At 45.3% G+C, this 15,786-nt stretch overlaps 2 protein-coding genes across 11 annotated transcripts in view; one reads left to right on the top strand and one right to left on the bottom strand.

The window, feature by feature from the left end:
- Positions 1 to 249: 249 nt before the first annotated feature.
- ZPBP2 (zona pellucida binding protein 2) lies at positions 250 to 7,883 on the bottom strand. The gene is made up of 8 exons (XM_040617651.1): positions 7,793 to 7,883; positions 7,037 to 7,117; positions 6,396 to 6,521; positions 5,684 to 5,845; positions 4,580 to 4,798; positions 3,299 to 3,384; positions 2,589 to 2,766; positions 250 to 2,061 (listed from the first exon to the last, which is right to left on the bottom strand). The coding sequence occupies exons 1-8, from the start codon at positions 7,881 to 7,883 to the stop codon at positions 1,964 to 1,966; spliced, it is 1,041 nt and encodes a 346-aa protein (XP_040473585.1). The 3' UTR covers positions 250 to 1,963.
- A 5,684-nt stretch (positions 7,884 to 13,567) lies between these two features.
- Positions 13,568 to 15,786, top strand: part of IKZF3 (IKAROS family zinc finger 3) — a 40,256-nt gene continuing 38,037 nt past the window's right edge. For 9 of the 10 annotated variants that reach the window (XR_005831380.1, XM_040617467.1, XM_040617469.1 and 6 more), the window contains exon 1: positions 13,569 to 13,665. Coding sequence is in view for 1 of the 10 variants with exons in the window: in XM_040617464.1 (XP_040473398.1) it covers positions 13,659 to 13,665 (7 nt within the window). In the remaining 9 variants the exon portion in view is untranslated. Of the gene's footprint in view, positions 13,666 to 15,786 lie in introns of all 10 variants that reach the window. The other variant, XM_040617464.1, reaches the window with a different exon arrangement.

Genomic DNA, 15,786 nt, shown 5'->3' on the forward strand with positions numbered 1-15,786 from the left:
ACTTCCATTTTTTAGAGGGAGGAGGGAGCAAGTGTTCATTTGTGACTCGCCGTTGCACTTAGTACCTACTTACTGCTTTCCACCCCCCACCCCCCTGTAATAATTTATGCACGTGGCATTCCTCTGCTGTGAAATAGGCCAAGAGATGCAGGCAGCAATTGCTGAGCCCGTCTGCTTAATCTGTATAAGCCTGAGCCATGCACAGTGTCCAGTTGGCAGCTCAGATAATCAGCCTACAGGCAGTTTAAATGCTCGTTACAGTACATTTTATTCATCAGTATTTAATAAGTAATGATTCTGAAAAGCTCGGAGCGTGGTCTGTGCCCGTACCATCTCCTGCTGTGTTCCTGTCAAAATGGATAAGTTAAAGTGGGTTGAATCTGGTCGATTTTTGGATGAATACCCACCAAGGAATTTCTAGATGCCATAAGAAGTCACAGTTATGGAGTAGGAGGTGCTCTTTTGCTTGACTTAGTCCTACACAGTGCAAAAAAGGAAGGAATGGTTCTGTGCCGGGTAGCTGGGCACGGCGTTCCATGTGCTGGGATCGTGGGGGGTCACACAAGCAGCTTCCAAAGGGACTGAGCTGGCTGGCTGTGCTCCATGAGGGAAAGGAGGGTGGGAGTTCTCTGGTGTCTCTCCCCAGAGCGAGCCTGGAAGGCAGCAGCTCCCAGTGGGACAGAGCTTACAAAGCCTAAAAGCACGTCCTAAAAGCCTGTGGTCCAGTGCTGCACCTCGGGAGCTTCAGAAGCCTGTGGCAGGCTGGTGGCTCCAGCAGGCTCACACAGCCCCTGCTCTGCACCATACAGGGGCTGGTGAGTAGTTGGGGCTACTCATGAAGCTCTTGAGAGTAGTAAAATACTCTTGACTAATAGCGTTTTATGAGCAAAATGATCTATTGCTGCAGATCCAGCTGTAGATCCAGCAGCTAACCTTCAAAAGCAGACCAGGGGAAGTCTTTTCTGGAAAGAAAACTTTCCCATTATCTCAGTGCTTTGGCAACTTGTATTTTGACTCGTTACTCATCCGGTGAACTTGAGAGGGAATTTACAGCTGGTGTAAGAGGCTCATCTGCTCGTACAGCACAGCACCTGGGGCCAGCAGAGCACTGCCAGTGGGATTTGATGCAGCTGAAGGAAAAGACGCAGCAGCAAGCAGGCAGAGGAGGCTCTGCAGCCTCTCTGCTTCCCCTCCCTGGGATACACCCACTTCTTTCAGGGGAGCGGCAAGCAAGAAGAACCATAAAAGCTGGGTCCTTAATTCTCCTGACTGCTGGGCTGTAGGATTTGTTATTAACCCTTTCTCTTGTCTCGGAGAGCCCTGATTTCGCTTTCTACTCTGCTGGTATCTGCTCCTCAGCAGAGCTCCTCCTGGCAGAGCAATACAGACAGCCCGGGGTTGGTCAGGGACCGTTAACTGGTGCATTGTACAGTTCTGCACAGGGCAGGCTGGAACACTTCAGACACAGCAGAAGAAATGGGGAAAAGCAAAGGGAAGGGCACTTAATGTTTTTCTAAATCACAAAGATTAAATACTTCTATTAATATCTGCTAGAAATTGCTCCTATAGATTCTGGCGTGTGTCATTATGGCCCATAATTCACTACAATTCTCTGCCATCTTTCCCTGAATTGCTCATGGCTCCTTTATGCTCTCTGAGCAAACTGCAGCACAAAGCTGTGGCCTGGTGTCACCACCAAGAAACCGACTCTTTGCACTAACAGCCACATGACAAACTTCCTTTTTTCATTGAATTGCTTTACCTTCAGATTATGCATCATTTTTCCAGTCAAAGTGGTCCCTGAATATAGAAAATCTAGGGGGGTGTGAATGGTGATGTTTTGCAGTTGTTCAAAAAGGAACGTATGAATCCAGATTTGGCAGCTAAAAACGAAAAGAACATCACAAACCCAATAATGCTTCCACAGCTGCTCTTTGGTTTTCCCATTTCTGTCATCAGTTTATCAGCAAGATCTTGCTCCATACTTTTTGACTCGAGGCCTTGTACAAATCCGGCAGGTCACTTCGTTGTTAGAACTGTAAGTTCCAGGATCACAAACCACTGTGAAGAGAGCACAGTCAGTGTTTTAGCCAGGGCTGGGACCGTCAGACAGCACCCTGTGCCTTCTCAGCACTGTAAGTGAGGTCTCACCCTTCCCAAGCTCACTGAGCCTGCCTCTTACTAAATACCCTGAGCTCCACAACAAGCAGTAGGTGCTGCTGGCAAAAAGATATTTTGAAACAGCTGAGAGTTTTCTAGTAGCACTAATACTAAGGTAATTGTTTCCTATTTGCTTTATATCCTGAGCGTAGTCACTCACCAGTGACCTGGAAGAAAAAAAAAAAAACACTTCACTGCTTTCACTTACTCTATTTGGAAATATAGTCACACCTGCGAACACACTGACAGACACTGCTGGTTTGGTTTTTGTTCCTGTCCGGGGTTTTTAAATCTGCAATATGGATATCTTTCCAAAAGATGAATGGAAATATCTTCCATTTGATATTTGATATTTACCAAATACTCTTCAGAGAAACCCGTGCTCAGCACTAATAAGCTGTATTTAAATCAATGTATTTTATACTTACCACAGCAACTAGCGCAGTCCTTGTGGGTGAGATCGTTTTTCCCAAAACCTGGTCGGCAACTGTCCATGCGAGTAACAGAGAAACTGTTGTCCATGTAGTGTATTGTAGGAACAGTTTGAAACTCGTGCTTCAAAGCATATGTCTGCCTACTGAAAAACTCTCCGATTCGATCTCTTGCCTAAAATTCAGAAACGTTGGAAGAATAAAAAATAGTCAGTTGTTTTTTTTCTTGATTTAAAAGTGTCACTAAATACTTTATAGTCCTTATTCCCACATACATTGGCCTGTCACCTTAACTGGGAGTCTTCCTTTGGCTTCAGGGGCCTGGAATCAGACCCAGTATTCAATCTGGTAGCATGTTTTAACATTAGGAAGCCAGAAAGAACACCTTTTAGAAACCAACTACTTTAAATTGTATTCCATTTACCAAATCATAAACCAAAGATTTAGTTTAGAGAAGTGGAAGTCCAGTATACCAATATAATAATCAGCCTGATTTTTTTTTTTTAATCGTTTGAATCAATTTGACTTTAAAAAACAGTTCTCCATCCTGAACCGAATTATTTGAAATCCATGAATTGTCAGTTACAATGATATTAATCCCATAAAATCTGGGTGAAGCTGGATTACTATTAGCCAAATCTGTAGATGCTAAGGCAGAGATTTGTGTTAAATACGCAGAGAAGACAGATGGGTGGCTGACACAGAACCTCTTCAACTCTCATGTTTGTCACATCTTCACAATCGTAAGGAACCCGATGGCAAACTGCTTCCCATCCTGGTGCGAAAGGATTGACTATGGGTGGAGGGAGAAAAAAAGATACATGTAGGTGTGTTGAAGAATATATTGCAATGAACTCGTATACCTCAAGCAGGTATCTTTAGGTTCATTTCAGAAAACATGGACAAATAAAATGCACTCCAGCTTTTAGCATCTTATGGTGCTTGCTTGCTTCACCTGATTGTATTTGCTTAATTTTGCTTCTAATTTGTGAAGATGATGTTTGGTTTTTTTCTTTCACCTGTTGCTGTCTGCAGTCAAGATCATGTTTGGAACCAGTTCTTTTGACCAGGTGCATTTGAACGTTGAAAAATGAGTGACTGATAAAAGGGGAAAAAAATGTATTTGCTCCTGGTGGTTTCTATCAAGTTACCTTAATCACTTTGTTCCAGTAAGAGTCAGAGGTCAACCAATAAAATAATGTGGGGAAAAATACGCTAAGCTGACAGGAAGAATGGAACCAAATTCTCACATAGTACACTCAGATTACCTAAAGGGCTGATGTTTTACGTAAACTAGAAACCTTTGAGTCCTCAGTTTGTTCTAAACGTTGCTTGACTTTACTGTGGGGAGAATGGCCACCAAACTGTTCCATAACCTGTTGGATGGTGCTTCTTGGCACATGATGAGAACATACAGGAGGTAATGTGGTCAAAGCGTTAATGAATAACTTCCTTTCCCTCAGTGATAAACCATGTCTAAATTAGGGCAGCCATCAGGGTTGATTTAACCTGGTTTGCAAGGCAATACAGCCACATCGGAATTACCATTGGGGAGCTGTGAGGCTCTTGCTTTTAACCTCTGTGCAGTTTCCTAGAATCAAGCAAAACCACAGAGGTCACAGACTTATTAAAAATCAAATGACAAAACCCCAAATATGACCATTTTCCTTTTACAACTACATCAGTGAAAAAAATCATGGCATGTTACCAGCTATCTCCTTTCAACAATCCTTTCCAACTGCACACCTTGAAAATACTGTTTCGCGAGAAGGTTGTAAGAAATACAATACTACAAATTCAACATATAAACTGCATTTTAGCTCCATCTGTGGGCTAGTAAGAAAAAATACAGGGACTCTGAAAGGAAGCAGGGAAACAAGTTCCAAAGGTATACTTGACTTTGATGTATTTCAGATGTTATCTATAGTATTTGCAGGTTGTTTATAAAAATAAATGATCCCTCCCAAACAAATACTGAAGTCTGTTACCTTGAAAAGTAACAAATAGTTCATGCAGGAGGCCTTGCTTTGGTATCTTGACAGAATGGCATTTGTAGGATGATTCTGTGATGTGACACGTCAGATCAGAGATGATGTTATTTAAGATTTTCTGTAGTTCCTCAAAGAACTGGCCGTTAGCTGCTAGCTCGCATTCCTTCGTAGTAAAGCGAACAAACACCTGATACGCATGGTCAGCTTCCCTGTAGGCTTTAAGAGAATGGTTTGCGTGTGAGTTCTGCGGTGTAATCACAGCTGCAATTTTATACAGAACCTTATCGTTGCTATCAGTGTACTTTGTATCTAAAGTACAGGCTCTTATTCAAAAGTAAACAAATAAATAAAGCTTACTGATTAACCATAACAGAACAGATTTGTCCTTGTCAGAGCTGACTCAAATAGTCAAGAGACATTTTAGTTTGAAATATACAGGAATTTATGTGCTTATGTTACGAGGTTCTGCTCCCAAATATTAAAACAAAAAAGGGAGCAAATAGTGAAATAACACAGGATAGCACATTTATATTTGTGTAACTGAAATGGATTGGGATTATGCAAAGCCATTCTACACAATTATGGTGGAGCACTGGATGTTTTAAAAAATTATTGTAAAAGTTAGTGTTTCTCAAGCAATACTGGAATATTTTGTGGGTAGGGAGGTGATATTGGTGAACGGTGGTTACAAATGGTGGAAGAAAGCTTGAGTGTGCAGCTTGAGCAGCTGGGAAGAGGCTCATTCTGCATCAGCATATCTTTGGTTTGGTAATCTCCCCCCCCAGGAGACTGCACTCAGATACGAGCTTCCTTTTCAGGTCTTGGGTATCACTGGAATTGTTGTAGTTCACTTTGTTCTAATTAAGGGTAGAGATTATTTTATTCTTTGCATTGCCATATATTCCTGGTAGAAGTATTTAAAACTTTTTGCAAAGCTGGGAGAGGGGGTGTGTATAAATATAAAAAATATCTTTTCTATTCTGGGATAAAACATTAATTATATTTTTTTTTTAATCAAGCCTTGCAATAAACGTGCATTTCACAACCCACCAAACTACAGAGACTATGTGCATTAGCTTGCTGGTTAGGCAGCAATCTTACCATATACCATGAATTTATATGCCTCAAACATTTCTCTTTCTTCTTGTGTTGTAACTTCTATAATTTTGTGAGAAAGACTGCAAGTGTAGGCTCCAGACATAGACTCCTTAAAACCCATCACCATCAGCTTTCCTGTTTCTGTAAGATTCACATACATCTGCCCTAGAATAGAAACAGGAAATACTTGATTACTGGAAATGTTTGGTTTCTGATGCTGTGTTCATTTAGAACATTTGAAGATGAGATCTTGCTCTTGTACATAATGACACTGATTCATGTTAGTCTGAAATAATCTAAAATTTATGACCTTTAGGATTTATTGCAAGTTTCCTTCTATCTCCAGCTTTTGATAATTTCAGAGGGAGAAGAGAAACATAGCCTAATGTCAGAGCTCGTGGAAAAATCTGACAAAAGACCAGTGACTATTTGGACCCACGTTCCTATTGCAGGGTGGCATCAACAGAAACAAGGAAAAAATGTGATTTCATGTACAGTAATCTCCTTAGCCATTTGTGGTTGACTTTTCCCCTTGTAAATAGAAGACAGAAACTACTTATCTGTCTCAACATATTTTCCTGATTGCCTCCCTGCACTCTGAGGCAAAGGCTGTTTCTAAGTTTGTGCACAAGTACTGTAAAAAGCCTGTTGGTGACCAGGGAAAAAATGGCTAAGGCAGGCAGAATGGAACAAAGATCTGAACAAAGTGACTAACCTTCTAAGTTTTTTCCATCTGGACCAATCCACATATACTTGGGATCTATTACTTCTTCTTGAGAACGAGCCAAATCCATACATACTAGAAATGGGCTATTTGTAAACATCTTAACGTACACGTTAACTGCAATGCAAGAGAATAAGGTGAATGACATGAAATGCTTACACTGAATCACCAAAACAGTAATTCCAAAAATATATTTAATGTAATACAAGGTTTATTTTCCACGTTGGGACTTGGAAAGTGTAAGGTTGATCTTTTATGTCCATTTGTTCTTATTTATGTCATGGAACTGTCCACAGCGGGGTTGGTGCTGACTGTGTAGGAGACAGGGGAGTCCCACACAAATCATCTTGCAGGGTTACAAAAAGTGTATTAAATTTCCCTAAGTGCTTATAGTAGCACCATGGGACAAATGTCTTACTAAACCCCCCTTGTTACTGTATGCTGTTGGGATCGTGTTCTGGAGCCTCCGGCACTGTGTTTAGCTTAGCTTAGTTATGTCACTGCCACGGGTAGCAGTGTCTACATAAGGATCACTGCACTTAAAACTCCATTTTAGAAGTCCAGTAAGACATACATATATATATCTTTATATATATCATCTATCTATCTATCTATAAAAAAGACAGGTTTACCTTCATGTTTGGTGTTGCCATAAACACAATTATTTTCGATAAGTTCAACAGAACGTTGCTTTTCCTCAGGAACAGCTATCACTGTAGGGAAAAGGACTTAGAATACTACAGAGCAAAATGTAAATGTGCGATTGTTAACCATTTATTTTCCCCTAGCAAGTTTCTGTCTCTTGCTGTACTTTTTCTGCCTCCCCACACCCTTTTCTTAAAAACAAGGGTTCCCGTTTGTTGCTGACTTGCCAGTTTCTGCTGCTTTAGCACCTAGGTTGCAAATCTGTCTTGATATACCAGGTTCCAAACTAGCCAAGACCTTCCCTTTACAAAAAGCCAATAAAATAGTTATGAAATTGAACGGGCAAGCTAAGGTTCTTGGCAGTGACCCCAGGGAGAACCAGAAGGGTGTGACATGGTGACCGTGGGAGGGTTGTTGAGTCCTCAGGCACCTCTGAGCCTCGGCCTTGTGAGAAGTTGTGGGCAGGTGGTGAGGTGTGAGGGTTTCTGTCAGGAGAGGCCCCCGCAGATGTGAAAATCATGAGGATATGTGCTGTTTTTTTCAGGCCTGGGTGGCAGAGCTCGGGTGAGGGGGGAGCGGGGCGCAGCTGGGCCCCCACCACCCCACCTGCGGGGGCATTTCCCCTCAGCGGCAGGGCGCTCCTCCAACGCCCTCCAGGGACACCAGGCCGCCCTCTGAGGAGCCCGTGCCCGGGTGGGGGGCACCCAGCGCCGACATCCCGCCTCTCCCCCCGACCCCGGTACCTCCAGCCAGGGCACCTAGGCTCCCCATCGCCGCCAGCAGCCCCAGCAGGGCCGCCAGGGGGGAGCGCGGCCCCCCGCCGCCCCCCGCCATGTCGCCTCCCCCGCGCCAACGGCCGCCGCCCGCCCGGCGCTTCCCGCCCTTTCCTCCCCTCAGCGGGGGCGGGCAGCCTCTCCTCGCCTCACCGCAGCGCCTCAGGCAGGAAGGGGGGACCCCAGCTCCTCGCTCGGCCGCGTCTTTTCTTCTTCACCCACACCCTGTGCTTTGTAAAAACCCGCTATTATTTATTTATTTATTTATTTTTACCTCAGGGCCCTTAGCTAGTGAAGGGTGGCCCTGCTCCCTGTGCCAGCCCTCCCGCCCCACCTCAGGCTCCTGCGCTGTCGTTCCTCAGCCCTATGCTTGAGAAACCACCACCTCTCTCTTCTACAGCCCGGCGTGAACTTTTATTTTTGGCTCTAAGGTGGTGTTTCCAGCTGTGTGGGCAAGGATAGGAAACTACACGGGGAGGAGGGAATAGGTTCAGGCCCCCAGGCTGTGGTCTGTCAGCTCAGTGGGCTGAACCTGCCCTGTAACCACAGGGACGGTGTTTCCAGCTCCACGTTTTGAGGTAACTTTGCACGCCAGGGTGTTCTTCAGCTGCAGGTTTCTGGAGCAAGTCATTAAGCGATGTGCTCTTTCAGCTTAAAAACAAAAAAACCCATTCCTGGCACTTGCTGTGAGAAAGACTGAAAATAAGAGCTGGGCCTGTGCTGTTGTCTCGAAAATAAAGCCTAATGCCACGTTATTACTTGAAGTACTCGGTGGTTTTGAAGTCAGTTAGGTGTTTTGAAAGACTTGCTTAAGACTTTTAAACTCTTAAGAGTAGAAATAGTGTCTCTGAAGTGAGTGTTATAAAAACACTCAGGAAACACGGCTGAACAGGGAGAGGGAGGTACGTGCGTTTGACCACACCGCACATCATGAGACACTCAAGATCAGCAACTGTGGCCAAGCCTCCGGTAATTGGCTAAATCATATTTATCGTGCAGCCTCAGACCATGGCAGTGTCCAAAAATGATGTAATAGTATTTGCATAACAAATATGGAACCAGCCAACACAGGAATTATAGTTATTTTTGTAGATGGCTGTAAAAGTTTTAATTTGGTGCTTCCATGCAAAGAAAGAGCACTCAAGTTATGAGTTTTCTTTAATAAAGCATTAAAAAAAAATACGTTAAAAAGAAGATATCAAATTACTGGCAGAAAATAGTTTTACTCAAGCCTGCTGGTGTTTTGAAGTGGCATCCCTCTCTTTTCACGTCTTGCAAAACTCCTTGCCCTACTAAATGTGTGCACTGCCTCATTATTTCACTTCTCTCTCTTTGCAGGGAAGCAGCCTCACTTTCTTCTTCCTTAGACCAAGATATTAACTCAAGGGGTTGGTTAAGCTACAAGAACTATGTCAGGGTTTTCATTTTTAATTTCCTTGAGCTGCTGAACAGTTCATAATTAGGACCACCTCAACAGATCCAGCGTTCCCATGTGTTGAATGTTTTCAGTTTTACTCAAAGTTAACATTTCACGCTTATGCCGTATAGGCAAAATGATTCAGTTTTTAACGTGTCTGCTATAAACTAGTCATGTTTCAGCCTGAACATCCTCTGTTACTAAGGACATTTATAGCCTATTGTCATGTAACTGTCCGACACAGCCCATCACTCCCCAGCTTGTTAATTATTATAAAATAGTATCTTTACTACAAAGCTTTGTCTGCAGTTTTAAATCTTTATAAACTTAGGTTCCTAGTCTATCTCTTTAATCAAATCACTCATTCCTTTTCAAGTTTGTAATATTTGTAAGCTACAGACTGACAAATCGTCATTGCAGATCTGTAAGCTGAGAGGGAAAAGAGAAGCTCGTTGTCTTTAAGAACAGGGTAATGGCAGGGGGAGGATTTAATAGGATAAAATGTGTTGTCATGCATTTATGAATTACCAGGTATTTTTGCTAACAGCTAGAAGCTCTGTAGGAAATGACAGGAAAAAAAATCTATTGTAAACTTGATTGTGGTGTGAGTAGATATTAAAAAGGCAAATATTTTATCCTAGGAAACACGGAGAGAGATTTCCAGGAGTACAGGGACACACAAATGACCTGTGCAAGGCTCTGGAGGGATGTTGCCTGGGGTGCACAAGTTTTGTCTCTGATCTTTAAGGTGGGTGATCTAAAGCCAGGAGGGTGCAAAGGAGGGCCATGATGAACATAGTGGCATTTTTTTACAGGCTGGCAAACCCAGGCTCTTTCAATTTCTGCCCTTGAAATAGAAGCAGAGAGAAGACATGATTGACTATCTGGTGGTAACTGTGAGGGAAAGTAAAGATTTAAATTAGAGAACAAATCTGGCAGTAGGAGAAAATGGCCTTGAATGATCCTGGGATGGAAAACAGAAAGAGGTTTCTGATCATCACACAGTAGATTCCAAGGCTTTCTTTAAAGTTTGTAGGAACGAGAAACCTTAATTATTAAATGGTCCTGGAAGAGGAATACAGAGACTGTCTAGAATAGCAGAGAATTGGGGTGATTATCCCAGATATCTTTTTTTTTTCTTTTTTAAACATTGTATTTCCAGAATCCTTTTGCAAGTGACGGAAAAACGTCAATTTAAGAAGCAGTCAACACAACACAGAAAGTAGGAGAATCATGTTTCCGTGTTGTCTTGTTATCACACACCTGAGCTATGGTAATTCGCACTTGCTGTCTTTGTTTTTATGTCCAAGTGATCCAATCAGATCACAATTTCATTTACCACTTCCTTAACTTCCTAGATTCTCCAGTTGCATGAGTATCGTTACAGATTTCTGGACAATATAAGTAGTAAAGGAACAAAAAGGCATTAAGCCTCCATCAATCTTCTTACCCCAAAATGTTCATTTCTCATTTTTGAAATACAGCTGAGTTGCAGGGCTGAAAAGCCCCAATCCAACCCAAAAGCACAATGTGATGAAGTAAATATAAAGCTGTGATAAACATGCAGCAATAACCCCAAGGGTCCAGAAGTGCACCTGCCCTAGCTGTACCTTCCACCTACAGCATCCTGAGTTGTTGTTTTCCTTTTTCTCTCTCAGCTCTCTGGCTCATCAGAGTTCGAAGCTGCAAACACAAGCTGTGTTGTTGTCAGAGCATGCCAGGTACGGACTGTTCTGCACTGATGTTCTGTGCTGATCTGAGATCTAGGCCAGCTATTATCTTTGTAGGCCTTTTCTTGGTAAATAGCTCTGGGCTTTGGGTGAAGCAAAATGCCATGACTAGTGCTGAGCTTGCACATAACGTCAAGACCGCGTTGGTCTGGCACAGCTCACGCTTCCTCGTGAATCACAGAAGGGTTTGGGTCGGAAGGGACCTCTAAAGGTCACCTGGTGCCACCCTCCACCGTGGGCAGAGGCATCCTGCACCAGGTCAGGCTGCTCAAAACCCCATCCATGCCCTGTGTAGAGTGAGTCTCCTCGCAGAAGCCTAGATGTACAAAACTCATTATTTAACAATTATCCAAGTACTTAGAAACTCATATTTGCTTCATTAAACAGTTTCATAACTTGATTTTCTTCTAAATAGCAATGCTATTTCATTAAGAACAACTAACTTAAGTTTTATTTTACTCTTATCTCAATCATTTAACTTTAATGTACAGTCCAAGGAGTGTGATTTGTTAACGAAAATTGCAAAGAAAGCAGCATTTGTTTAACAGTTGAGGCTGCCTTATGATGTTTACGTGATGTGTAAACAGAGCCCGGACAAATTGCACACAAAGGAAATTAAGTATGTAGAAAAGAAGTTACTCTTTCATGTGTGTGGGCAACACAGTGCACAATTGCCACGCCAGTTCTAATAAAGGCTTAGACTACTTGGCTCTGCAGTGTAAAATAAAATGAGTCAGAAGTCTGCCAACGCAAAATAGCTCCGTGTCACCCTGCTAAACTCTCCATATGAATAGCTGTTGTCCCTTGAGTGACCTAACCCAAGTCATCGCAAGCTCTCCCGCGCTATTTTGGGTCTTGGTGCTTGCTGCAGGCTTTAAAGGTGAAGAGCTCCCTAAAATGCTAAGTAATATTTTTGACTGGTTGGCTGTAATGGGTTGCGGATCCATTTGCAGATCCCACCTGCCATGCTGAGGGAGCCGGGGGGGGAGGTGGAGCACGCTTCTTGTCAGATACACTTGCAAGTGGAGATGTGAGTTGGAGGGAACTGTTGACCTGGCTGGAGATGCAGTGGGCAGCTGGGGACCCGCGCAATCACCTGGCTGCCCTGGCCCTGCATGTGGGAGTGTGTCTTGAGCCCTCAGGGTAGGGTTACCCCTGTGAGGTTGGTTTAATTCTCCTGGACCTGCTCCCCTTGGCCCCATTCCTGATGGCAGCCCTGCCTGGGGACCTGCCATGGCTTCTTCACCTGAGGAGCCACCTCTGATGGTGGCTGATCTCCTGGGAAGTTAAGAGGGACATTTTCTCTAAAGCACGGGGTTTCCAATGTTTTGTTTTGGCCCCGTGGTGTGCTGTGTGAGAGCAGAGCTGCTCCTGGCTCTGCCTCCCCGGTGTTCACTGTCTGCCTGTGCTGTCTTTCAGCCTGCCACGCATCAGCCATCGCCCCTGGGCACCTGCCGCAGGACGTCCTCACCTGCAGGCTTCACCGGGCTGCCGGAGGAGAGCGCAGCGCTGGGACCAGGGTCAGCCTCCCGTTCTGGAGATGCTCTTCACAGCCTGATGCCGTTTGTCCTATGAAAACGGCTGGGGCCTCCCTCAGCCCCCCAGAACACACCAGAAGGCTGCGCTGCCATTCTGTGAGACATGGGCAGGATGGAGAGTTGGGCGGAGAGGAACCAGTTCAACAAAGGCCAGTGTCAGGTCCTGTGTCTGGGGAGGGACAGCCTCATGCACCAGTACAGGCTGGGGTTGTCCTGCTGGAGAGCAGCTCTGTGGGGAAGGAGAGTTGTGGTGGACAGCAAGTTGCCCGAGGGCCAGCAGTGTGCCCTAGTGGCCAAGGGGATCCTAGGAGGCATCAGGAGTGTGGCCAGCAGGGCGAGGGAGGTTGTCCTCCCACTCTTCTCAGCCCTGGTGGGGACGTATCTGGAGCATTGTGTCCTGTGCTGGGCTCGCCAGTTCAAGAGACAGGGAAGTACTGGAGAGGGTCCAGGGCTACCAGGATGGTTGGGGCACTGGAGCATCTCCCTTAGGACAGGCTGGGAAAGCTGGGCCAGTTTAGCCTGGAGAAGAGCAGGTGAGAGGGGATCTTAGCGATGCATATGAATACCTTAAAGGGTGAGTGTTGAGTGTTGGGAGGATGGGGCCAGGCTCTTTTGAGTGGTGCCCTGTGACCGGCCAAGGGACAACGGGCACAAACTATGACATAAAAGTTCCTTCTGAATACGAGGGGAAAACTGATACACGAGGTGCTGGGACAGGCTGCCCAGCGAGGCGGTGGGGTCTCCCCTGGAGACATGCAGCCCCCCGGGCCGTGACAGCGCTGCCTGCCCAGAGAGCCCGCTCTGGCAGGGGGCCGGCCCCGGTGATGCTCAGCGCTGCCCGCCCCGCCCCGGCCATGCTGTGCGGGTTGTGAAACCACGCGTTGCCCTCAGTCCCCGCGCCCCGCTGCTGTCCCCGCCGAGCAGCCCTCGGTCAGCGCCGGCGGCGAGCTCCGGAGCCGGGCAGTCACCGGGCCGCGGCCGGGACCGGGGCGGCTCCGCTGGCCGCCGCCCGGCGCCGCTCTCCGCCCGCCCAGCGCCGCGACGGGCCGGATGTGGCGGTGCCCGCGGCGGGCGGGAGGCGAGGCCGTTGCGCTCCGCTGACAGTCCCCGAGCCCGGGCGGGCAGGTGGAGCTGGGAGCCGCGGCCGGAGCATGGAAGGTGAGAAACGACCCCGCTCTTTCCCCGGGCCGGGAAGGCGCTGCCGCCCCCCGTTCCTCCCCGCCGACCCCGCTCGGGGGCCCGCAGCCTGCTCCACCTCCCGCGGGCTTCCAAGCGGCTTCTTCAGCGCTGTCTGCAAACAGATTGCAGCCTCTGGAGGAGAAATCTAATCTCGTGCTGCAATTAAACAGGAAACGAACGGGGCTTTTTTCACCCCTCTGTTTAATTTCAGAATCACAACATGTATGATAGAATCGGGTTTTAGAGCCTGCTTTATGTACTGTTCGTATTCTAGGTTTTTAACGAATTAAAGGGCATGCTGGTTTCTTTTCGCTCGTAAAACGTGCGTGTAACTTTCAGAGCCAGCAAAAGCAAGTTGTGAGTTAATCTTGGGCTCCGGTGTAATTCGCTTCTGAAGAAAAGCAAAATTACCAGTGTTTTAACAAGCCTGGCAAAGAAGCACTGCAAAGCATCACCTGATTCATTATTTCAGAGATTGATGTTCTTATTTCAGCTCACCTTAGTAAGGGCTTGAGTTTAGTCTGCTGCGTCTCAATGACTCGAGGTTCTTGGTTATTTTAAGTTAGATGCAGTTGCCTATTTAAAAATGTATTTGCCTTTATTAAAGGCTTTTAAAAAGTTTGTATTAAAATAATTACTCTCCTAGAATCTGACTGAATTGGGACTATCACAGCTTGAGAGGTGTATCTAATGTTTTGAAAGAATGGATCTGGTGGCAGTTCAGCACTTAAAAACGCAGCCTCATTTTTTTGATCAAGTCGGGTCTACTGTATGTTTTTTGTAGGAGAAGAAAGCTCTTTAGGTACGTCAGTGATTGGAAAATGGGTGTGTTCCTGCCATTACAGCCAAGATTATTTAAGAAGCCTCTTTTTTGTGTTCCTATTTCTTGTACATTTAACATTGCAAATAATCCTTCAGGTTGTTGTTCTGTGTGTGGGGATTGCAAGGATCAGTTAATGTGCTGAGCTGGTTGTGTTTGGGATGAAGTTAACGTAAAAGTGTTATACTGTGTTATCTCAGGATACAGTGACAGCCAAGCATCTCTTTTTCCATGGGGCTTGGGAAAATCTCAGTGTCATTTGAGTCAATGGGAAATTTGCCATTGAGGACAGAGGGGTAACACTTCTGTCCTGCATGTTCTGTGCTCAGTGTGAGGTCACTCCATACGGTCACTGACCGGGAGACAGGCATTGGCAGGAGTAGGTGTTTGAGACCTGGGTCTAGGAAGCCAAAATCTGCAGTCTACGTGATTGCATCTCTTCATGCTGGTTTATGTTTGCAACAATCGCAAGAACTGACCTCATGTCGTCCATCATTTCCATTTGCTGTGTTGGGATGAACATCGTGACTACTGGAAGACATTCTGCTGGTTTTATGAGGTCATATGCTACAATATGAGAAAAACAACATCCTAGTTACACACTGCTGGTCAGGATTTCTTCCCAAAATGACATGTGCACTTAAAATGCCTGTGTCACTTTGAGCGTTACATGGTGCTTAAGAGCAGCAAAGTATTAGAGAGCCTGCAAAGAGTTTCTTTGGTCCAGGAACCTTCTTCAGAAAGCCATTGAGACTGTAACTGCTGAAGAAGGCCTTTCAGTGAGGAAATTAGATAGGCTTTCTCTCTTGAAGTGAGTTGAAGGCAAAAAACATGTTGGGGTTAAAGAGGTTGACTGCTGTTCGTAGCACAGGCACTGGCCCCGCTCTGAGCATTGAGGGTTAAGGCTGTGGAGGTCTAACTGTAGGGCAGGGGCCAAGACTGGTGTGTGGGGTTTTTTGGCTTGCTTGTATCTCTCAAGATGGTGCAAAGACAGGGAAACAAGCTGTGTTTGCTCCATATGTTGTGATAGAAGGACTAAGAGCCTGTGCGATTGAAAGAGATGTCCCCTTTTGCAATGCTGTTGGGTTGAAAACTGCAGCTGGCAGTAAAAAGGCAACGTTCTAGTTTTCACTTTGGAGGCAAACAGGTAAGATTATAATAATTCAAGATGTACCTCCCATTCTGTTGCCTATAGCTGTATTGGTGACAGAAGGGTATTAGTGTTATCATTTATTTGAAAAAAAATCCACTTTAGGGGGGTTAAAATACAGGTAGGCTGT

Source organism: Falco naumanni, chromosome 18 (genome assembly GCF_017639655.2).
Source record: "Falco naumanni isolate bFalNau1 chromosome 18, bFalNau1.pat, whole genome shotgun sequence".
Taxonomy (NCBI): domain Eukaryota; kingdom Metazoa; phylum Chordata; class Aves; order Falconiformes; family Falconidae; genus Falco; species Falco naumanni.

What these genes read in the sequence shown, in the direction of transcription:
- ZPBP2 (XM_040617651.1), bottom strand. Translation starts at nt 7,883, where the DNA reads ATGGCGGGGGGCGGCGGGGGGCCGCGCTCCCCCCTGGCGGCCCTGCTG. An exon ending in TGGCAACACCAAACATGAAG is followed by an intron (nt 6,522 to 7,036) that starts GTAAACCTGTCT and finishes CTTGCATTGCAG; the next exon opens with TTAACGTGTACGTTAAGATG. An exon ending in ACTATTTGTTACTTTTCAAG is followed by an intron (nt 3,385 to 4,579) that starts GTAACAGACTTC and finishes CTCCACCCATAG; the next exon opens with TCAATCCTTTCGCACCAGGA.